Raw genomic sequence first — 23,664 nt, forward strand, 5'->3', positions numbered from 1 at the left:
AACAATAAATCTAGCTGGTAAATTAGCCAATTACAATAGCCAAGGAACAGTTGATGATGTTACCACTACAGTGACAGTGTGTAATGTATAGGTAAGAAGTGGACACATTCTGGGTATTTTTTAGGGTGGAAACTATAGAAATAGATGAAGGATTTGATATCCAGGAAAAGGAAGGAAAGGGAAGAATTGAGAAAGATTCTTGAGAGTTTTCTTAAGCAATATTGAGATTGGTGAAGGCATTTTATGAGGAAAACCAAATATTTTTTGTTATAACTTGAGTTTTGAGATGAAATATCCAGATGAAGATATCAAAGTAGGCAGCTGTATCCATGAGTATGAGCTCACAAGAGAGGTGAGGACTTTGAGGTGTAAATTTCAGGCTACAATGGTGAATAAAAATTAACACTATGCCCCCTCTCAGGGAACTTAGTAGAGACCTTAGTCTCTTATGTAGGCTAATGAATATCAAATTGTAAATTCAATAAGTTATATAAAGATAAATATGGTTACCCAAATAATAGATATGCGGGGGAAATCTGTCTTAGTTAAGGGGCTTCCTGAGAAGTAATAGTTGAATTGAAGATGAAAGGGACAGGCTGGTTTTAAAAGTGGAGGAGAGGTTGGGGAGAAGATGGGAAAGACCATCTCTGTGAAAAGAGCATCTTAGGCAGAAAGAATATTTGGACGGAAATCTTATGAAAGAAGAAAAATGGTGTTTGAGAAATAAAAGAAGGTAAGTGCTTGAGGCTGAGGCTAACAGATTTGTCTTCCAAGAGCAAACACTCCAATCATTCAACGAAGGAGACAATTAAAAATAGCAGGCTAAGTTATCTAATGCGGAGAGGGGTTCAGGGCAAGCAATAACAATAGACAGGATTCTAGAAAAGGTCTCACAGGGAAACAGGGTGCATTCAGAAGAAGGTTAGCCTGAAGAGCTGCCTGGTGGGCTAGTATGACAAAGATGGGAAATAGGTCACAAGATGAAGTCAGAATCTGAGGCTAATTTAACATGTTGGAACAATTAAATCAAACACAAAAGCCAGTATGGACTTTTAAACATCTGCCTACATTATAAGAGGCTTAAACCTTTTATCATGACTCCCAGGGGCAGAACTCAATGTGAGGAAGAAGCAAGTCAATTCTGTTGCAATGAGGCTTTTTAAAATTCTGGACTTAACTGTCTCACATTGGCCCTCTTTCGAATCTTTAGAATGGTAGGTTCTCGGGAAGAGAAAAAAAAAAACCCTGCTCATACGTTCAATAAATGTATATTAAATGAATACTTAACCTACTGATTCAATAAATGACTAAGTGGGCTGGTGTCTGAGACTCTCTTCAACCTAAGTCTCCATATCACAAGGGCACAGATAAGTTGAACATCTCAGGGGGTGAGAATTCTTCTGGGAAATCACTCACCAAAGGCCTCTTGCATAAATATTACTCTCTACTTATCACCACAGGAGAACAAAAAGTACTTCTTGGCTATGTTATCTGAAGTGGAATAAAACAGGAGCCTCTTTCCCTAAGTACTATTTGGAGGAAAAATATACTTGGAGAGCAGCAGAAAATGGAAAACTATGGGTACACAGTGACTATTTAAACAGATTTTGGATACTTAAAAGCTAAATCTTACTCTTTAAAATTTTTTTTAACGTTTATATTTATTTTTGAGACAAAGAGAGACAGAGCATGAGTGGGGGAGGGGCAGAGAGAGAGGGAGACACAGACTCTGAAGCAGGCTCCAGGCTCTGAGCTGTCAGCACAGAGCCCAACACAGGGCTTGAACTCGCCAACACAGGGCTCGAACTCGCCAACGGCAAGATCATGACCTGAGCTGAAGTTGGACACTCAACTGACTGAACGACCCAGTTGCCCTGCCAATTCTTACTCTTTATTTTCAATGCTTAATGAATTAGAGGGAAGAAACTAATAATTACTTTAAAACCTCAGCTCTCAATTTTATAGGTACACCTTTTACCAGAACCTCTGGGAAAATATTCCAGGTAACATATCTTTTCTGAAAATTAGCTTCCTCTAGTCTATTGGCTTTCACTTGTGGCTTCTAAGGACATCTATGCATCTTGCCAGTGGATGAATAATGGCTCTTAAATGACATCAGGAGAACACTATTCTCTTCCAGGTAGCAGATAATACATGGCTAAAGAAGAGAGTTACTCATCTAATACTTTGTAAACTTAATTAACCTTAGGTGTATTTTCATTTACTTAGAAATTTCACCTTACTCATCTGAAATTGGAGGATTTCTTTTGAAAACTACTTTCTTTCTGCTTGGAAGAAGTATCTCAGTTCCAGAATTACCGGTTTGGTAAGCCCTATCATGAATTCTTCCTCCTTTCTTCTCACTGGATTTTCTGGCCTGGAGCAGCAGTATCCCTGGATCTCCATTCCCTTTTTGACCATCTATGCCATGGTGCTTTCGGGCAATTGCATGGTGCTACATGTGATCTGGACAGAGCCCAGCCTGCACCAGCCCATGTTCTACTTCCTGGCCATGCTGGCCCTCACTGACCTGTGCATGGGGCTGTCCACATTCCACACAGTGCTGGGGATCCTGTGGGGGTTCATTCGAGAAATCAGCCTGAATTCCTGCATTGCCCAGTCCTATTTTATCCATGGTCTTTCCTTCATGGAGTCCTCTGTTCTCCTTACGATGGCCTTTGATAGGTATGTTGCTATTTGTAATCCACTGCGTTATTCCTCCATTCTGACTAATTCCAGGATTTTCAAAATTGGGCTCACCATAGTAGGTAGGAGTTTCTTCTTTATTACACCCCCCATCATCAACCTGAAATTTTTCCATTACTGCCATTCCCACATCCTCTCTCACTCATTCTGCCTACACCAGGATCTTCTCCGCCTCGCTTGCTCAGACATAAGATTCAATAGCTACTATGCCCTGATGCTGGTCATTTTCACACTATTGTTGGATGCTATTCTGATCCTTTACTCATATTTCCTGATTCTTAGGTCAGTGCTGGTAATTGCCTCTCAGGAAGAGCGGCATAAATCATTTCAGACTTGTGTCTCCCACATTTGTGCTGTTCTCGTGTTCTACATCCCTATCATTAGCCTCACAATGATGCACCGTTTTGGCAAGCATCTCTCCCCTGTGGTCCATGTACTTATGGGCAACATCTACATCCTTTTTCCACCTTTGATGAACCCCATCATCTACAGTGTCAAGACCCAGCAGATTCGTAGCAGAATGCTCAGACTCTTTTCTCTGAAAATATATTGAGGTGCTCAGGTCTTTAAAAAAACAAAACAGCAACAATAACTAACACACAAAATTCAACACCAAAAAATGAATTTTATTAGAATTAGAGATTTAGCCCAGGGTCTATGATTCTTGATTTTAAAATACATTTTAAACATAAATGCAGAAACAAGTCCCATTTTAGGCTATGTTTTGGAAGTCAACTGTTCTTAGGGCTAGAGGTGGGAGACTCCATCTGAAACATTCCATAAATTTTCTACCAACTGTCAATTTGTGTAAAACAAGACAGTATGTTCATGCCATAAGTATGATCATATTCAAGAAAGGATAAAACTAGTTATTGTGCCCCAAATGGATATTCAAGTATTTTCTTTGCATTGAAACAGAGCTGGATTCAAATCCTAGGTCTTCTGGTTTCAAAGGTGGATACCTTGAAGCTTCTTTAATTCTGAGACTCAATTAATCTTCAAAATGGGGAAAGTGCCCAACTCACAAGGATGTTGTGATAACTAGATGGACCAGAATTGTGCAGTAGAATTTTTCTAAAAGGATGGAGACGTTTTCTAATATAGAATAATATAGACGAACATATAACAATAGCTTCATGTGGCTATTGAGCCCTTGAAATGTAAATAATATAACTGGGCAAGTACATTTTTGATCTGGTTAATTGTAGTTAATTTATATTTAAATGTTAAAAGAAGGTTGTTTTGGACAATGCAGTGGCTGCTTTATTGGACACTGCAAGTATAAAGAGCACACAAAATGGAATATGACTATGGATTCAATTTTCCCCACATCTACTTTATTTATTTTTTAAAGATTTAAAAATGTTTTAAAGTAATTTCTATACTTAACATGGGCTTGAACTTACAACCCCAAATCAAGAGTTGGAATGTTCTACCAACTGATCCAGTCAGGCATCCGTCACATCTACCTTAAATTGGAATCCTCACTTGTTATATTTTATATGTAGACTCCATATGTGGGAGTGGATTTGGCTCCAAATCCTTCACTTTTAAATCTAAATAGGGGAATAATCTGAGCAGATGAAACTTTAGGCTTATGATTGATTCTGATTTATTTTTTTTAATTTTTTAACATATATTTATTTTTGAGAAGAGAGAGACAGAGCATGAGTGGGGGAGGAGGGAGAAAGAGGGAGACACAGAATCTGAAACAGGCTCCGGGCTCTGAGCTCTCAGCACAGAGCCCGACGCGGGGCTCGAACTCACAGACTGTGAGATCATGACCTGAGCTGAAGTTGGATGCTTAACCGACTAAGCCACCCAGGTGCCCCTGATTGATTCTTATTTAAAAAAAAATATATAAAAAACATAAATAGGTTCCCTTCTAAGTAATATAGTTCAATTTTCAAAAGAAGGGAAGAAAGAAAGGAAAAAGGTATCTGTGCAGAGATAAAGAGAAAATAATTGGTTTAATATTATTAAAATCTCTTAGGTACCTAAGGAGGAAAGTGTTAGCTAATACTCAGCAGATTAATGCATCAGAGTAATCTTACACCAAGGAAGCAAGTATTTCTTAATATTTTTAGATATGAACCTAAATCTATGTACTTAAATTTTATTTTTAATTTTTTAATGTTATTTCTATTTATTTTTGAGACAGAGAGAGACAGAGCGTGAGCAGGGAGGGGCAGAGAGAGGGAGACACAGACTCTGAAGCAGGCTCCAGGCTCTGAGCTGTCAGCACAGAGCCAGAGACGGGGTTTGAACCCACGAACTGCAAAATCATGACCTGAGCCAAAGTCAGATGCTTAACGAACTGAGCCACCCAGGTGCCCCTGTACTTAAAATTTTTATTTCAGACTTGTGTTTATATATTTCTCTCCTTGTTATTGTTCCATTCAATTAAGTAGTCAGTGTAGAAAGCAAAAAGACACACTTTAGTTTCCAACCGCTTAAAAGTGGGGAAATAAATAGTTCCTGGACAGAGCAAAGCACCTTGGCATGTGCCAATTTCACAAGATCCGTATGACCCAGTTTTAGAATGAAACGAGAGTTAGCTACTGAGTCGACAGAGGTCATGTTGTGTCTCACGGATCATCTTTGGGCACACATCGCTCAGCGGCTAGACAAGCTTCCCTTCAATGTCTTGATGCTACATGATCACCTTTGCTCAGCACTGACTCCGTTTGGGGGAAGCAGGGACCTCTGCAGGTGCAGGACATGTTCTGCCCTGCCAGGCATGCTGGGAGGACTGATGTGAACTTATATGGAGTTAACGGAACAGATACATATACCTAACACACCTGAGTAATTGGTTGGAGAGTCATGTTTAATATGAGGAGTGGGAAGGTCCATTTGAAGACTCTATTCATCAAGGCTCTGAGTATCTGTACCTCAGATTATGGCAACTTGTAGGAATATGAGCCAAAATAGTTGGAACCAATGGCTGTGGACAATGGGCTTGAAAATATCTGGTACATACTCAGAAATCACAGCTGGTTCTAGAACTGGGTATTCAGACTATAATGATGAGACTTGTGAAGAACTTCAGATTGTCTTAAAATCCATGACCCAGTGGAAGGGGGTCAAAGGAAGGAAAATGAAGGAAGGAAGCTGATGAAAATACACTTCCTGATTACTGGGTTTTACACAGAAAGGAACAAGTTAGGAAAGTTTGTGCTTTGGATTGTATGCTTTACATAGGCCTCTCTATCTTGGAGCACTAACATAAAATAACTAAACCCCTTCCTAGGGAGGATGGCAATTTTAGAGCCATCAGCTAGGGTCCTCACATTGAGAATTGACAGACCTACCACAGGTATTAAAAATACCATCTGGGGGGGCCTGGGTGGCTCAGTCGGCTAGGAGTCTGACTTTGACTCAGGTCATGATCTCACAGCTTGTGAGCTTGAACCCCGCATCGGGCTCTGTGCTGACAGCGTGGAGCCTGGAGCCTGCTTCGGATTCTGTCTCTCTCTTTCTCTCTGCCCCTCCCCTAATCACACTCTGTCTCTCTCTGTCTCAAAAGCAAATAAACATTAAAAAAAATTAAAAAAAAACAGAGCTATCAAGGTATGAAAAGACATGGAAGAGCCTTTAATGCACAGTTTTGAGTGAAAGAAGCCATCCAGAGAAGGTTACATCTGTATATGATTCCAACTATATGACTTTCCGGAAAAGGCAAAACTATAGAAATTAGAAATAGCATAAAGATTAGTGTAGCCAGGAGTGTAGGAAGACAGAGGGAGAGTTGAATGGGTGGAGCACAGGGAATTGTAGAGTAGTGAAAGTGATCTGTATGATACTGTGATGGTGGGTACATGACATTGTGTACAGGTATCCCCCACTTTTTGAAAGTTCACGTTATGCTCCTTAGCTCTTCGGAAAGACCTACATCAGTACCTGTTGTCACTACTTGAAAGAACTCTGAAGAGTATTTTCACTTTTACAAAATAAGCGAAAAGCAAAACAAGCATTCAGTGTGTGTTTTGCATTGAGCCATAACAGAGGGAGCGAGAGGAGGCCAGCCTTCCTGGGGACCCACACTCAACATCACAGCATCAACCCCCCAGAGTTTTGAAACGTGTCTCTGAGCATCTGTGCTTTATCCGGATTAATTTTGTGCATCTGTTAGCAAGACATATCTAAAGGCGCCAGAAAACCTTAACAGAGGTTATTTTGGGGGACTGGAAATGCTAAAACAATTTTTCAAATGAATTAATGGTAATTGCTTCTTTGTTTTATGCCATTTCACCTCAGGAATCGTTCCATAGGAAAGTTCTACTCTTGGATAGATCTGTACTTATCAGAACCATAGAACTGCAACAGAGAAAGTGAATCTTGATGTAAACTGTGGGCTTTGGTTAATAGTAATGCATCAATATTGGCTCAATTGTTTAAAAATCAGACATGCAATCATTAAGTTTTTATATAAAATGGGAGTAGTAAAAAGGACACACTAGTAGCTTCAAAAGGGAAACGAATAAGTTAGTAAACAAACAGCTGATACCTGTAGGATTGGAAAACAGAATGGCCTTGCTGATTTCCACAGTAACACAGGATCTAGAAGATAGCATAAAATCCCTGTGAAATGTTGAGGAAAGCTACTGGGATCCAGACGATAACAGTAGACACTTGTATCTCAGTATGTTTACACGTTCCTTGCCCTCCCTCAATCGATAAAGAGCAGAAGAGCCAACCCATATTTTCATGTATAGGGAGAAAAACAAACTCCTACTTTCTGAGCCAGCCCCCAAGCCACACCCAAAAGACTGTCTAGGGAGAGAGGGTTGGGGGACAGTAGCCTACTGTTAGCGAAAACACTGGAAATACCACAAACCCTGACACAAATGCCAAAAAAGAGAGTCCACCCTGTAATGGAAAGTAGTGAGAACAGATCTGAGGCGTTTTGAGTCAGACATTCCTCAAATGGGGAATTAATAGGAGTAGTTGAAAGTGCATGGACATAGGCTTGAAAGTACTCTTGAGCAAGTGTTAATTTTGTGGGAGGAAAAACCATGACAGAAATGGTTGTCAGTTAAAACTGACGAAAAACTAGTAACCACCTTACTCTGAAAGAACCCCCTCACTCTTCCTTATACATCTGTTATCAATATTCCTGGAAAACAGGAAGCATTTCCAGTGAAGAGCTTCTGTCAAAAATAGAAAATAAAAATAAAAATAAAAATGTTTCTGGTGATAAATGCTCTGTCTCCCCTGCAAGAACACCCACACAACACACACAGACACACTCACACACTGGTGTGTCCTAGAGAAACTACATTATATTGCTTCGATCTGAAGTCATTCTCTCTATGAATAATTGGTAGATATGGGAATGAAATAAGAAAATAAAGACAGTAGAGAAATAGACAAGAAATAGATCATATGATATAAGAATCGTTTAAAGTTGGGGTGCCTGGGTGGCTCAGTTGGTTAAGCTGCCGACTCTTGATTTCATCTCAGGTCATGATCTTGCGATTAGTGGGTTCAAGCCCCACATCAGGCTCCGTGCTGATAGCACAGAGTCTGCTTGGGATTCTCTCCCTCTCTCCCTCTTTCTTTCTCTGGCCCTCCTCCATTCATGCTTGCTCTCTCTCAAAAATAAATAAACTTAAAAAAAAATTAAATTTAACAAATTGAAGTCAGGACCAAAGAAAATTATGAAATCATTTCAAAATGTTTGCTATGTTATAATTGTTATCTCCTGTGTAACAAACCATCCCCAAACTTAGTGTCTCCAAACAACAATGACTTATTGTTTCTCACAATTCTGTGGGTCAACAATCCACGTAAGGCTTGACCGTATGGTTCTGTTTCCATAAGGAGTGGGCTGTGATACCTCAATAGGCAGCATTCAACTAAGAATTCAGCTTCAGCTGAGTTGAAAAGTCCACGGACTTCAGTCCCATGCCTGGTGCCTTTGGGCTCATCTCCATAGTCACCCTCTCTCCATGGGGATAGCTTCTTCATACTATTGGTATGATTTCAGTGGAGTTCTATTCCTAATATGGGTGCCTGGCTTTGAATAAAAAACAAGGTAGAAGTTGCCAGACTTCATATTACATTGGCTCAGACAGCCGAGAACATCACCATCATTCCTGCTACATTATGTGGTCACAAGAACTATCATCCCAGGTTCAAGGGGAGGAGAAATGGGCTCCACCACAGATGACAGCAGCAGCACACACAGAGAGATAGAGAAGGGCATGATTGCAGTCAGATTCTCAGATTACCTTCCACAGTGTGCAGAAGGGAACAGCAAACATATTGTAATAGGAATTGAGAAAGAATAATAACCAAGAGAGACAAAACTCATGTGAGGGTCCGTGATAGATATAGTAAAGACAAAAAAGGTTTACTACATATATGAAAGGATTCTCCAAATTTTTTTTAAAAGCAAAATCAAACAATAAAAGAAATGTGAAATTAAGATTATGATTATAATTAGAACCTTAGCCCAACCCCCCAGACAATCCCAATGCATTTAGAGAAAAGTTACCAGGATAGAGAAAGTTTAAAAAGAAAAAGGAAAAGGAAAAGAGAGGCACCTGGGTGGCTCAGTCAGTTAAGCCTTCGACTCGAGATCAGGTCATGATCCCAGGTTGTAAGATCAAGACTCATGTCAGGCTCCACGCTGAGCACTGAGCACTGAATAGGGATTCTTTCTCTCCCTCTTCCTATGTCCCTCGTCCACTCTCTTTGTCTCTGAAAGAAGAAGGAGGAGGAGGAGGAGGAGGACAAGGAGGAGGAAAGGGAGAAAGAATTGAAGAAGAGCAGCTCAGGCTGAGAAAATAAAAATCCACATAAAAATCCAAATAAAACTCTCTATGGTAGCTAATGACATTTCTGGACCCTTCTGATGCGAATTCTACCACGTGACCAATGGAAGAGAGAGAAAGCCAAGGAGCCTTAAAATTTCAAGGTAAGTAAGGTGACAGAATCCAGTCTTAGGTACCCTCTCAAAAGCATACAATCCTTCCACATGTGGCATTCACAGTCTACATTTGCAGATGCCTCCATGGGAACAAGACAGTATTGCACTAGCAAGAATCTCTGCCACGCAAAGGAGATCTGGGTACTCAATGCAAGTGTGTGCTAACTTGGTTGTCCCAGAGTGCTGGACCAAGGAAACCCTGCACATGCTGTAGAGGGAGAGAAAGTGGGCGTGTTTCTCCCAGGAGCCAACTCTGGGCCATCTCCTTCCACCAGTGTGTAAAGTTCAGTCCTCTGGGGACTGAAGGTCTAGGGCCTGAGAGATGCCTAGAGGAGGTATAAATAGCTCCACATTTGCTGTTTGTCTTCTGAACATCATCTTGCTTTTATTTTTCCCTCTCAACCAGTTAAATACCTTCAGGATCCAAAAAAGTATAGGTAAGTAAGGTGAGTTTTGCTCAGCAAAGACATGTAGAAAAAGGCACCTGGAAACACAGGAAAAAGAAAGAAAGAAAGAAAATCTTAGGGAACTCCAGAGGTAGCTCCGTCTTCCTAGCACCTGATCATCTTGTATTTCTCTCAGCCTTGCCCTATGAGGCATTGGATATGGCTGTAATGGGACTCGTGGACAATTGTAGTATCTCTTTGTGCTCTTTTACTAAATGGGCCATCTGCAACGGGCACAAATGGGCATTTTTCCTTTTAGAATATGTTACGCAATGGTTGTTTTTCTTTGAAATGTGGGCCTGAATGCTATGCATAGATGCAATGAATTTGGATTCCAGTTCCAGTAGTAAAAGCAAGGTTTTGTAGCTAAACAAGTCTAGTAGTTAAAGAAAATGCATATATGTGTATGTATGTAAATACATGCATGCATTTCCCCCTAAAATTTACAGACTATTCACTATACATCAGGTGCTGGGCTAAACACAGATTAAAAAAACCTAAACTCAGAGATTTCAACTCCCTTCCCTATATAACAAAGATGATACACTGAACATGAGGATAGAATAGAGCCCCATTTCTTTTTTTTTAATGTTTATTTATATATGAGAGACTGACAGAGTGAAAGCAGTGGAGGGGCAGAGAGAGAGGGAGATACAGAATCCAAAGTAGGCTCCAGGCTCTGAGCCTGAGCTGTCAGCACAGAGTCTGGCGTAGGGCTCCAGCCCACAAACCATGAGATCATGACATGAGCTGAAGTTGGATGCGTAACTGACTGAGCCACCCAAGTGCTCCTAAAACTCCATTTCTAAGCCAAGTTCACCATGCTGAATCGCCTGTACTTTATAAGACTGAAATGACAGATTGGGGGTGAAAATTACCAATTCACATTTGTGTCTAGCATACAAAAGTAAGTCTAGGCCTTTATGGATACTGTATATTAGCTCAATCTCTGTCTAGAGGAGCCGAAACTTGAAGTCCAAAAATTTGAACTTGTTCAATGTAATAATTATTTTGATCTTAATGAAGGTAATTTTGCAAGTGCCCTAATCTCATCTGATGTTGAGCTAAAAATGTATCTGACTTACCTGGCAACCACCCTAACATACTGACCCACATTTGTAATTGATGTTTACTTTTAGGTGTTTTACAACTGGAAACTAAGCCTCCCATTAAGTAGTTTTTAGTGGTAATACAGTCAGAATAGGATGTAGCTATCACTTAAATATAATTCTATGGGTCCCAGATGTATGCAATCCCTATTAACCACATAATGCCTCTATGCATATATTCATGATTCAGTCAGAATCTGCCATTAGTAATATTATAAAATATGCTTCCTAGAGCCCCAGAGTTATAAGTTGGGGAGCTGCAGGTGATAATGCTATATCAAAACAAAAAGGAATACAATGAAACAGATCACTCACTGGTGCCCCAAAAGATCACCAGGAAAGTTAGAAGGAAATCTGTAAAATTTGTCTTATGTCTCTTCTATCTCTGTTTCTTTTTCTTCCATTTTTAGACTCTCCTCTTCCCCATCTCAGATGTCCTGATGAAGCCCCACTCACTAAACATCCCCTCCCCATAACTGCACTTCACACACAGATTAATCTTTTCTTTCTGTCCCCAAAACACTGTAATCCAATTGGAAATAAATTTCCAGCAATTAATTTTAGCTCTATGTTAAATGGCTACACAGTTGGTTTATGTAACTAAAGTAGATCGATAGACTTAAGCATCTCAACATTTTATTACATTATTTTGAAAGAATCATATACCAACTTAAGGAAAGTCCTAATGGGGTGACCCTTTGAGTATTATGTCCACTAAACTTTAACTCAAAAAATGGCATCCAAATGAATATAGAAAACAAACTAATGCTTGCCAAACAGGCTGCAGGTCGGACGACGGGCAACATGAGGAAGGGAGAGAGGGATAGAAGCTTGCAGTCACAGGAATAAATGCCAAGCATGGGGAATCTAGTCAGTGGGATTGTAATAGGATTGCGTGGTGACATACGGGACACTCATGGCAAGTATATAACATACTATAACGTATAGACTTGTGGAATCACAGTGTGGTACACTTGAAACTAATGCTACATTGTGTATCAACTATACTTCAGTTAAAAAAAAGAAAAAGGGAGAAATGGATTCCAAATATTTCAATCATATGATATGAAGTACTGGAATATTGAACACCTAATAAAAACTGAAAGTAAAGGTGGTAAAACTGTGCTGCACAATGATACTGACTCCAATGCAATCAAGAGGTAAAAAGGCAGGCATCTCTTAAGCCCATGTTCCTCTTAAGCAAATATATTCAGCCCCCTTTGATTTGAGAATGGGGACTGGGGGAGGATGGAAGCCACTTGTCATCCACCTGCTTTGTATCCATATCTATACCCTCCCTCATAGCTATGTGTTTATAGGAACACGCCCCTTCACACACACATCCCACTCAAATGGGCTATCTCCTTGCTGGCATTTCACCCAACACATCCCTTGCTTTTATCCATTCTGTTGCAACTACAGAAAAGTAGTAACTGTAGATTACCCTCCCTCCCTTTTATTGAAGGCCTGGGGACCCCACTTCCTTATGTGAAACCCTGTTACTTCCTGCTTGGGGGTATTTTAAAGTAATATATTGTCTAATTTTCAAGCAGGGACCCAAATGGGACAGTGTATTTTTCCTTCACAACTTGTCACGCATATCCATCCATTTAAGAGTCCAACTCAGTTTGAGACTGCATATTCTTTAGATTTTTAATATTCATCGTATAATTTTAAGAAATATGTTGATAAGCTGACAAGAATCAATGAAGTCACCTGTGGATGTTTAGTGCCTATCATGGCCCTTAGCATCATTCCAGCGGCCCATCAAGGTTGAGAAGAGCATATGTACTGTATTGCCCAAAATGTATTTAGTTAAAAACGAATTCCCTCCCTCTTCCTTAAAAGTATAATACTTCAGGGATATGAGAGTGAACATTTTGATGACATGTTTTTGTGTCTAGTTTTATTTTTATAGGGAGTAGCGGGTGGTGGCTGATCTCAGAGCTTTCAAATCTACGCTGTCTGACCCTGAATCCAATGGGACCTGGGACAAGAAGCTGAAAGTCTGTGGAATATATTTGCATCTGTTGGAATAACAACAGTATCCATGTTGAGGATCATTGTAAAGGTCTTTTCAACAGGCTATTATGAAGATTTAATAAGGTGATGTTTATAAAGTGCTATGGCACATATTAAGCACTTATTAATGTGAAGCATTTTTTCCCCAAGATATGACTTAATTCTTCCATGGAAGGAGTAAGAGTGCAATGTTAGGCGCATTAATACATCTCACTATCTTTTCACAGAGAAGAAAATACTGCAAAACAATCTAATCAGATGTCATTCAACCTAAAGTGGTGCTGCTCCTCAATCTTCAGTCAGCCCTGTGGTCTTTAATCCAGATACTAGGTCTGGAATATACTGCCATTGATGGACCCTTTCTCTTACAATCACACCCATCCCCAGGATATGTGGTATGTCCTGACTGGAATCCCAGGACTGGAAGATTCTCATACCTGGATCTCCATCCCTATCTGTTCTATGTACATTTTAGCTGTCATAGGCAACATATTCTTGTTCTTACTGAATGTAACTGAGCGCCATCTCCATGAGCCTATGTATGTCTTCCTTCCCATGCTGGCCTTATCAGATGTCCTGCTCTCCACAGCCACAGCCCCCAAGATGCTGGCCATCTTCTGGTTCCATTCCATGGATATATCCTTTGGGAGTTGTGTATCTCAGATGTTCTTCATCCATTTCCTCTTTGTGGCAGAATCTGCTATTCTCCTGGCCATGATATTTGACCGCTATGTGACCATCTATCACCCACTGAGATATACCACAATCTTAACCTCCTCAGCCACTGGGAAAATTGACATCGCAGCTGTGGTCAGGAGCTTTATCATCTGTTTTCCATTCATCTTCCCGGTACACCGACTTACGTATTGTGGGGGAAACATCATTCCCCATTCCTACTGTGAGCACATGGGCATTGCCAGATTGTCATGTGACAATATCAGTGTCAACATCATTTATGGCCTGACTGTGTCCCTACTGTCTACAGGACTAGACATTGTGTTCATCATTATGTCCTACGCAATGATCCTTTGCAGTGTTTCAGTTACCTTCCCATTCTGCCCGATTCAAGGCCCTCAACTCATGTGGTTCCCACATCTGTGTCATACTTATGTTCTATGCCCCAGCATTCTTTTCCTTTTTTTGCCCATCGCCTTGGGGGTAAAACAGTCTTTCACCACATCCACCTCCTGGAAGCCAACCTCTATGTGGTAGTGCCCCCTATGGTAAGCCCCATCATTTACGGGGAACAGATTCAAGACCGAGTAATTTTGCTTTGCTCCCCCATCACCACGCATTATTAAAATGGAGAATAATGCGAAATGCTGGCTATTTCTGAATAACCACCCCCAACTTTTCTCTCTCTCTTTCTCACTCACATACACACACACACACACACACACACACACACACACTGAATGAGCAATGGGAATAAAGAGAATCCATAAGTAACTCTCAATAAACTTAGAAGGATAATAAATGCCAAAGTTTCCAATGTATTTTCCTAAAGCACTTAAAATTGTTGAGAAAAATAAATGAATGATATTCTCAATTCTCCTAGATATCCTATTATCTTGCATTTTAACTTATTCTTAAGCATACACAAGATAACACTAAGAAAAACATATTTTAGGGTTAAACCCAGATGGAATTGTGTTGGGTAGATTGGGAAGCGAAAATAGTGAGTCATTGAGTGTTTGTAGAGACAGTTGAAATTCTGCTGAAATATAAAACACTCCCACCACAGTCAGTAAATACTTGGGCCAGGAGCTTGAAGCCACAACAAACAATAAACAATAAACAATAATTATTTCTATCTGTACCTTTTACAGCAATTAAAATGCGAGTTCTAAAATGAGATATTTTCTGAATCACTGATAGAAAGTCTACTGTATAGAAGAGGCACATCGTATAGGTTTATTGAATGAACAGATAATACTGAATGAAAACAAATAATAAGTGAAATCAACCCACCTGAGACCACATAGACAACTTAAAAGTTAACACTTTGTTCCCTACATAGTGAAGACTTTGGGCCCAGATCATTAATGAAGCATCCTGGTATCAACAGAGTCTTCACCAAGGGAGGGACTAACAGATGAAAAATACCATACCCAGGTCCAAAAAAAAGGCAGTGAAAGACTAAATAGGATGTTTACACATAGTTGTATTTGAAGAGGCTCTATTCACACCAAATATTATTTTATAGAAGCTTGTCTCCAGATTGTACCGTAATTTCTTCATTCAAGATAGTATTCTTACAATCTCTCCTTCAGCAGGCCTTAGCACATGCTCTGAGAATGTGCAATCTGACCTTATATACCCTTGAAGATAGACAAACAATGAACTTTCAAGCATTACCTTGAACACGTGCAACCTTTTCTGGGTTAGCCTTTTTTCTTTGTTTTTCTATTATGTATATGTGATGTGTATTTGTATACACTAGACACATTAATATATGTACAATGTAATATATATACACATTATAAAAACACATATATACACATGCATGTTAATGATATATATATATATATGATATATATATGATATAGGATGTATATATACACATGATGTAATATACATCATATATATATCACATATATATATATCACATATATACATATATATATATATATCACATATATATATATATAAAACAATCAATGTGGGAAATGAAAGCGTGTTGTCTTGACCCTTGGAATCCTGGATAACTTCTTTAGTTTGAAATATATGTTATATTCACTTGAATTTGAGCAAGGAAATCTATTTTAAGAGTTAAAAAAAAACCCTTTGATATGAGAAATCCTGGTTTGCCAGTCCCACACTAACTGTATAAAATTGTCCTTTGGGCGCCTGGGTGGCTCGGTCGGTTAAGTGACCAACTTCGGCTCAGGTCATGATCTCACGGTTCGTGAGTTCGAGCCCGCGTGGGGCTCTGTGTTGACAGCTCAGAGCCTGGAGCCTGTTTCAGATTCTGTGTCTCCCTCTCTCTCTGCCCCTCCCCTTTTCATGCTCTGTCTCTCTCTGTCTCAAAAATAAATAAACGTTAAAAAATTTTTTTTTAATTAAAAAAAAATAAATAAAATCGTCCTGTTATGTAACTATTGGTTCTTGCCCTTAAAAAGGAATTATTTTAGTACCTTCTTTATTGGTTGACAATTAAATGAAATACGTCATATGATGTATTTGTAATTTAATAAAAGCAAATTTTATTTTGATTGTGTTGGTAACTTTTATGAACAGAATCATTAAAGAACTGTTCCCACCAAACCCAACATAGCCCTGCTAACAATAATTCATAGAAAAATGGTTGGAATGGGTCATCATCATAGATATGGAAGTCACATAAAATGTTGCTAAAAGTTGTAGCAAATAGGATTCTGGTTCAGAATTAGATTCTCCAAGGATTGAAGGGGAGTCAGAGAGGAAATAGAGTACAGAATGATAACAAAATATTTGATTAAATGAGTGGTGTAAGTGAGACTTCAAAGAGAAATCTTTTTGAGGGGGTGCCTGGGTGGCTCAGGTGATGAAGCATCTGACTTTGGCTCAGGTCATGATCTCATAGTTTGAGGTTTGAGCCCTGTGTCGGGCTCTGTGCTGACAGCTAGGAGCCTGGAGCCTGCTTCAGAATGTGTCTCTCTCTCACTGCTCCTCCCCCACTCAGGCTCTCTGTCACTCTCTCTTTCTTTCTCTGTGTCTCTGTCTCTCAAAAATAGATAAACATTAAAAAATTATAAAAAAAGGAGACTTTTTAAGGCTTGATTTTTGACAATGAGGAACTAAGAAAATACCAATTTCCCACCCAGAATGTATGAAATATGACAGGAATAAACAATGACTGAGTCATCAGCCTTAATTGTAGAGAAGCTTTCAGGGTGAGGGCTCAGGGATTGGTAGGGGCTGATGGAGTCAGGATATCACTGTGTGTGCTGAGCTGCTAGAAGCACAATCACTGAGTCGTTGCCTTGGAAATTTTGAAGGGGATGCTCCGTATCCTACCATTCTACCATCTTCTTGACCACAGAGTCCCCCGCTGGGTCACAGTGAGTAAGAAAAACGGTATATCATGCAAGATAGAAACGGAGAGCCCTGGAGGGTCTTAGAGAAAACTGACCTACTCTTCCAGATACAATTAAAAAAGAAAAAGAAGTGGAAGAAAAAAAGCACTAAGAGATTGCTAAAGTGAGAACCGTGTTTCATGAGAGGAAGACGCCGGATCATTTAATATCAGACTCTGAGACCCAGCGAGTTAAAGAATACATTATCTGGGTAGCTGAGCAGTAGCAGATATAGAGATACTACGGAGTCAGAACAAATCTTCCTCTGATGGTTTCTGCTCTGCCCTAAGTGGTCTCAGACATGGTGAAACGCTGTGACATGAAGCATAGGTATTAGGAAAATGTATCCAAAAGTGGGAAGAAGCTAAAGATACTAGTTTGCCATGTCAAAACTGTTGCAGAATATCGTGTTATAATAGGGGTTTTAGCTAATATAATTAAAGAAGTATAAAAAGTGGAGAAAGAAGAAGACAAATCCTAGGTTTTGTGTCTTAATTTATTTTTCTTTATTTCTGTATTTATTTTCCTATACTTTGTAAACCCAACAGAGTTCCACAAGAATGGCATACTAATCCATATTTACTTATCCTGGATTGTGTGCTTGAAATTTGTTGAGGGGTGGACCTTGGGTAGTCTCATCACAAAAGAGAAAAAAAAATAGGAAAATGCTACAGGTGTGAAGTGATGAATATGTTGATTGGCTTCGTTTTAGTGAGTATTTCATAATGTATACATATATTGGGTCATCAGTTACACACATCTGTTATAAGCAATTTCTGATTGTCAACTATACTTCAGTAAACCTGGGGCAGGGGTCAAAGAGAAGACATTAGTGTTTTATTGTAGCTAGAATGATTAGAAAAATGAAGTGGAAAATGACATCATTTAAAATGATAAACAAAAATGTACATGTGTCTGAAATACATGTAGGAAATGTTTATTGTATATTATTCATTGCAATGATAATATGGCATCCACAATGATCTACAAATTGCCCATAATCCCAATAAATGCTAATATATTTTATCGTTTGCATGCTGATAATTTTTCAATTTTTTTTGTGGCAAAATATCTGTTCCATAAAGTTTGTGATAATAATGATTTTTAAGTGTAAGATTCAGAGCAATTAATCATATTTGCAATGTTGTGTTCCTATTGCCACCAGTTGCAAAAGCTTTCATCACCCAAAACAGAAACCCTATGTCTCTGAAGCAATAATTCCCCACTCCCCTGCTAACCTCTAACCTAGTTTATATTTCTATGAATTTGTTTTCTTGTAGAGGTGGAATCATATAATATTTATGTTTTGTGTCTGGCTTATTTCACAGAACATAAGATTTGCAAAGGTCATCCATGTTGTAGCATGTTTTTATCCTTCATTCCTTTATACTGATGCATAATGTTTCCTTTATATATATATGTATATGTATATGTGTGTGTGTGTATACATCGTTTTGTACATTCATCTATGGATGTGCAGTTAGGTTGCTTCCACCATTTCCCTACTGTAAATAATGCTGCAATGAACATCCATGTACAAGTATATCTTTGAATACCTGTTTTTATTTGGGGGGTACATACTCAGGAGTGGAATTACTGCATTACATGTAATTCTGTGCCTGAGTTTTTAAGAAACTGCCAAACTGTTTTCCACAGAATGTGCACCATTCTTCATTTCCTCTGGCAATGTATGATGGTTCCAATTTTTCACTATTTTGTCAAAACTTGTTAGTGTTTCAATTTTTTAATTGTGTTTTACATTTCCTTATTTATTTTTGAGAGACAGAGCACAAGCGGGGGATAGGCAGAGAGAGAAGGAGACACAGATTCCAAAGCAAGCTCCATAGCGTTTATTTATTTATTTTATTTTCATATTTTCTTTAGAGGATTAATTATTTAATTGCTTTGCCTATTTTTAAATTCAGTTGTTTATCGAGTAAGGGGAAGATGGCGGCGCAGGAGGACGCTGGGCTCACCGCGCGTCCTGCTGATCACTTAGATTCCACCTACACCTGCCTAAAGAACCCAGAAAACCGCCAGAGGATTAGCAGAACAGAGTCTCCGGAGCCAAGCGCAGACGAGAGGCCCACAGAAGAGGGTAGGAAGGGCGGCGAGGCGGTGCACGCTCCACGGACTGGCGGGAGGGAGCCAGGGCGGAGGGGCGGCTCCCCGGCCAAGCAGAGGCCCCGAGTCTGGCTGGCAAAAGCGGAGGGGCCGGATGGACTGTGTTCTGACAGCAAGTGTGACTTAGCGTCTGGGAGGTCATAAGTTAACAGCTCTGCTCAGAAAGCGGGAAGGCTGGAGGACAAAGGGAGGGAGAGCTGCTGAGCTCCCGGACGACAGAGCTCAGTTTGGTGGGGAACAAAGGCGTTCGCCAGCGCCATCTCCCTCGCCCATCCCCCAGCCAAAATCCCAAAGGGAACCGGTTCCCGCCAGGGAACTTGCTTGCTCCGCACAAACACCCAACTCTGTGCTCCTGCGGAGCCAAACCTCCGGCAGCGGATCTGACTCCCTCGCTGCCACAGGGCCCCTCCTGAAGTGGATCACCTAAGGAGAAGCGAGCTAAGCCTGCCCCTCCTGCCCCCGTGCACCTTGCCTACCAACCCCAGTTAATACGCCAGATCCCCAGCACCACAAGCCTGGCAGTGTGCAAGTAGCCCAGATGGGACACACCAACCCACAGGGAATCCTGCCCCTAGGAGAGGGGAAGAGAAGGCACACACCAGTCTGACTGTGGCCCCAGCGGTGGGCTGGGGGCAGACATCAGGTCGGACTGCGGCCCCACCCACCAACTCCACTTATACACCACAGCACAGGGGAAGTGCCCAGCAGGTCCTCACCACTCCAGGGACTATCCAAAATGACCAAACGGAAGAATTCCCCTCAGAAGAATCTCCAGGAAATAACAACAGCTAATGAACTGATCAAAAAGGATTTATATAATATAACAGAAAGTGAATTTAGAATAATAGTCATAAAATTAATCGCTGGGCTTGAAAACAGTATAGAGGACAGCAGACAATCTCTTGCTACAGAGATCAAGGGACTAAGGAACAGTCACGAGGAGCTGAAAAGCGCTTTAAACGAAATGCAAAACAAAATGGAAACGACGACGGCTCGGATTGAAGAGGCAGAGGAGAGAATAGGTGAACTAGAAGATAAAGTTATGGAAAAAGAGGAAGCTGAGAGAAAGAGAGATAAAAAAATCCAGGAGTATGAGGGGAAAATTAGAGAACTAAGTGATACACTAAAAAGAAATAATATACGCATAATTGGTATCCCAGAGGAGGAAGAGAGAGGGAAAGGTGCTGAAGGGGTACTTGAACAAATTATAGCTGAGAACTTCCCTGAACTGGGGAAGGAAAAAGGCATTGAAATCCAAGAGGCACAGAGAACTCCCTTCAGATGTAACTTGAATCGATCTTCTGCACGACATATCATAGTGAAACTGGCAAAATACAAGGATAAAGAGAAAATTCTGAAAGCAGCAAGGGATAAACGTGCCCTCACATATAAAGGGAGACCTATAAGACTCGTGACTGATCTCTCTTTTGAAACTTGGCAGGCCAGAAAGGCTTGGCACGATATCTTCAGTGTGCTAAACAGAAAAAATATGCAGCCGAGAATCCTTTATCCAGCAAGTCTGTCATTTAGAATAGAAGAAGAGATAAAGGTCTTCCCAAACAAACAAAAACTGAAGGAATTTGTCACCACTAAACCAGCCCTACAAGAGATCCTAAGGGGGATCCTGTGAGACAAAGTACCAGAGACATCACTACAAGCATAAAACATACAGACATCACAATGACTCTAAACCCGTATCTTTCTATAATAACACTGAATGTAAATGGATTAAATGCGCCAACCAAAAGACATAGGGTACCAGAATGGATAAAAAAAACAAGACCCATCTATTTGCTGTCTACAAGAGACTCATTTTAGATCTGAGGACACCTTTAGATTGAGAGTGAGGGGATGGAGAACTATTTATCATGCTACTGGAAGCCAAAAGAAAGCTGGAGTAGCCATACTTATATCAGACAAACTAGACTTTAAATTAAAGGCTGTAACAAGAGATGAAGAAGGGCATTATATAATAATTACAGGGTCTATCCATCAGGAAGAGCTAACAATTATAAATGTCTATGCACCGAATACCGGAGCCCCCAAATATATAAAACAATTACTCACAAACATAAGCAACCTTAGTGATAAGAATGTGGTCATTGCAGGGGACTTTAACACCCCACTTACAGAAATGGATAGATCATCTAGACACACAGTCAATAAAGAAACAAGGGCCCTGAATGATACATTGGATCAGATGGACTTGACAGATCTATTTAGAACTCTGCATCCCAAAGCAACAGAATATACTTTCTTCTTGAGTGCACATGGAACATTCTCCAAGATAGATCATATACTGGGTCACAAAACAGCCCTTCATAAGTGTACAAGAATTGAAATTATACCATGCATACTTTCAGACCACAATGCTATGAAGCTTGAAATCAACCACAGGAAAAAGTCTGGAAAACCTCCAAAAGTATGGAGGTTAAAGAACACCCTACTAACGAATGAGTGGGTCAACCAGGCAATTAGAGAAGAAATTAAAAAATATATGGAAACAAACGAAAATGAAAATACAACAATCCAAATGCTTTGGGACGCAGCGAAGGCAGTCCTGAGAGGAAAATACATTGCAATCCAGGCCTATCTCAAGAAACAAGAAAAATCCCAAATACAAAATCTAACAGCACACCTAAAGGAAATAGAAGCAGAACAGCAAAGGCAGCCTAAACCCAGCAGAAGAAGAGAAATCATAAAGATCAGAGCAGAAATAAACAATATAGAATCTAAAAAAACGGTAGAGCAGATCAACGAAACCAAGAGTTGGTTTTTTGAAAAAATAAACAAAATTGACAAACCTCTAGCCAGGCTTCTCAAAAAGAAAAGGGAGATGACCCAAATAGATAAAATCATGAATGAAAATGGAATGATTACAACCAATCCCTCAGAGATACAAACAATTATCAGGGAATACTATGAAAAATTATATGCCAACAAATTGGACAACCTGGAAGAAATGGACAAATTCCTAAACACCCACACTCTTCCAAAACGCAATCAGGAGGAAATAGAAAGCTTGAACAGACCCATAACCAGCGAAGAAATTGAATCGGTTATCAAAAATCTCCCAACAAATAAGAGTCCAGGACCAGATGGCTTCCCAGGGGAGGTTTACCAGACGTTTAAAGCAGAGATAATACCTATCCTTCTCAAGCTATTCCAAGAAATAGAAAGGGAAGGAAAACTTCCAGACTCATTCTATGAAGCCAGTATTACTTTGATTCCTAAACCAGACAGAGACCCAGTAAAAAAAGAGAACTACAGGCCAATATCCCTGATGAATATGGATGCAAAAATTCTCAATAAGATACTAGCAAATCAAATTCAACGGCATATAAAAAGAATTATTCACCATGATCAAGTGGGATTCATTCCTGGGATGCAGGGCTGGTTCAACATTCACAAATCAATCAACGTGATACATCACATTAACAAAAAAAAAAAGAGAAGAACCATATGATCCTGTCAATCGATGCAGAAAAGGCCTTTGACAAAATCCAGCACCCTTTGTTAATAAAAACCCTTGAGAAAGTCGGGATAGGAGGAACATACTTAAAGATCATAAAAGCCATTTATGAAAAGCCCACAGCTAACATCATCCTCAATGGGGAAAAACTGAGAGCTTTTTCCCTGAGATCAGGAACACGACAGGGATGCCCACTCTCACCGCTGTTGTTTAATATAGCGCTGGAAGTTCTAGCATCAGCAATCAGACAACAAAAGGAAATCAAAGGCATCAAAATTGGCAAAGATGAAGTCAAGCTTTCGCTTTTCGCAGATGACATGATATTATACATGGAAAATCCGATAGACTCCACCAAAAGTCTGCTAGAACTGATACATGAATTCAGCAAAGTTGCAGGATACAAAATCAATGTACAGAAATCAGTAGCATTCTTATACACTACAATGAAGCAACAGAAAGACAAATAAAGAAACTGATCCCATTCTCAATTGCACCAAGAAGCATAAAATACCTAGGAATAAATCTAACCAAAGATGTAAAAGATCTGTATGCTGAAAACTATAGAAAGCTTATGCAGGTAATTGAAGAAGATATAAAGAAATGGAAAGACATTCCCTGCTCATGGATTGGAAGAATAAATATTGTCAAAATGTCAATACTACCCAAAGCTATCTACACATTCAATGCAATCCCAATCAAAATTGCACCAGCATTCTTCTCGAAACTAGAACAAGCAATCCTAAAATTCATATGGAACCACAAAAGGCCCCGAATAGCCAAAGTAATTTTG

General features: G+C 39.8%; 1 protein-coding gene and 1 pseudogene across 1 annotated transcript; both read left to right on the forward strand.

Annotated features, from left to right (window-relative positions):
- The first annotated feature begins 286 nt into the window (after positions 1 to 286).
- LOC109259997 (olfactory receptor 51V1) lies at positions 287 to 3,259 on the forward strand. Its single transcript, XM_053900624.1, has 2 exons — positions 287 to 352; positions 2,297 to 3,259. The coding sequence occupies exons 1-2, from the start codon at positions 287 to 289 to the stop codon at positions 3,257 to 3,259; spliced, it is 1,029 nt and encodes a 342-aa protein (XP_053756599.1).
- Positions 3,260 to 13,565: 10,306 nt separating this feature from the next.
- LOC109259998 (olfactory receptor 52Z1P-like) lies at positions 13,566 to 14,521 on the forward strand (annotated as a pseudogene).
- Positions 14,522 to 23,664: the final 9,143 nt, after the last annotated feature.

This window comes from Panthera pardus, unplaced genomic scaffold, assembly GCF_024362965.1.
Source record: "Panthera pardus isolate Hobbes unplaced genomic scaffold, ASM2436296v1 HiC_scaffold_12, whole genome shotgun sequence".
Classification (NCBI taxonomy): Eukaryota; Metazoa; Chordata; class Mammalia; order Carnivora; family Felidae; genus Panthera; species Panthera pardus.

Excerpts from the sequence above, each read along its gene's own strand:
- LOC109259997 (XM_053900624.1), top strand. The coding sequence starts at position 287 with ATGAAATATCCAGATGAAGATATCAAAGTAGGCAGCTGTATCCATGAG. Across the intron at positions 353-2,296 it reads AGTATGAGCTCACAAGAGAG|AAGTATCTCAGTTCCAGAAT; the intron begins GTGAGGACTTTG and ends TCTGCTTGGAAG.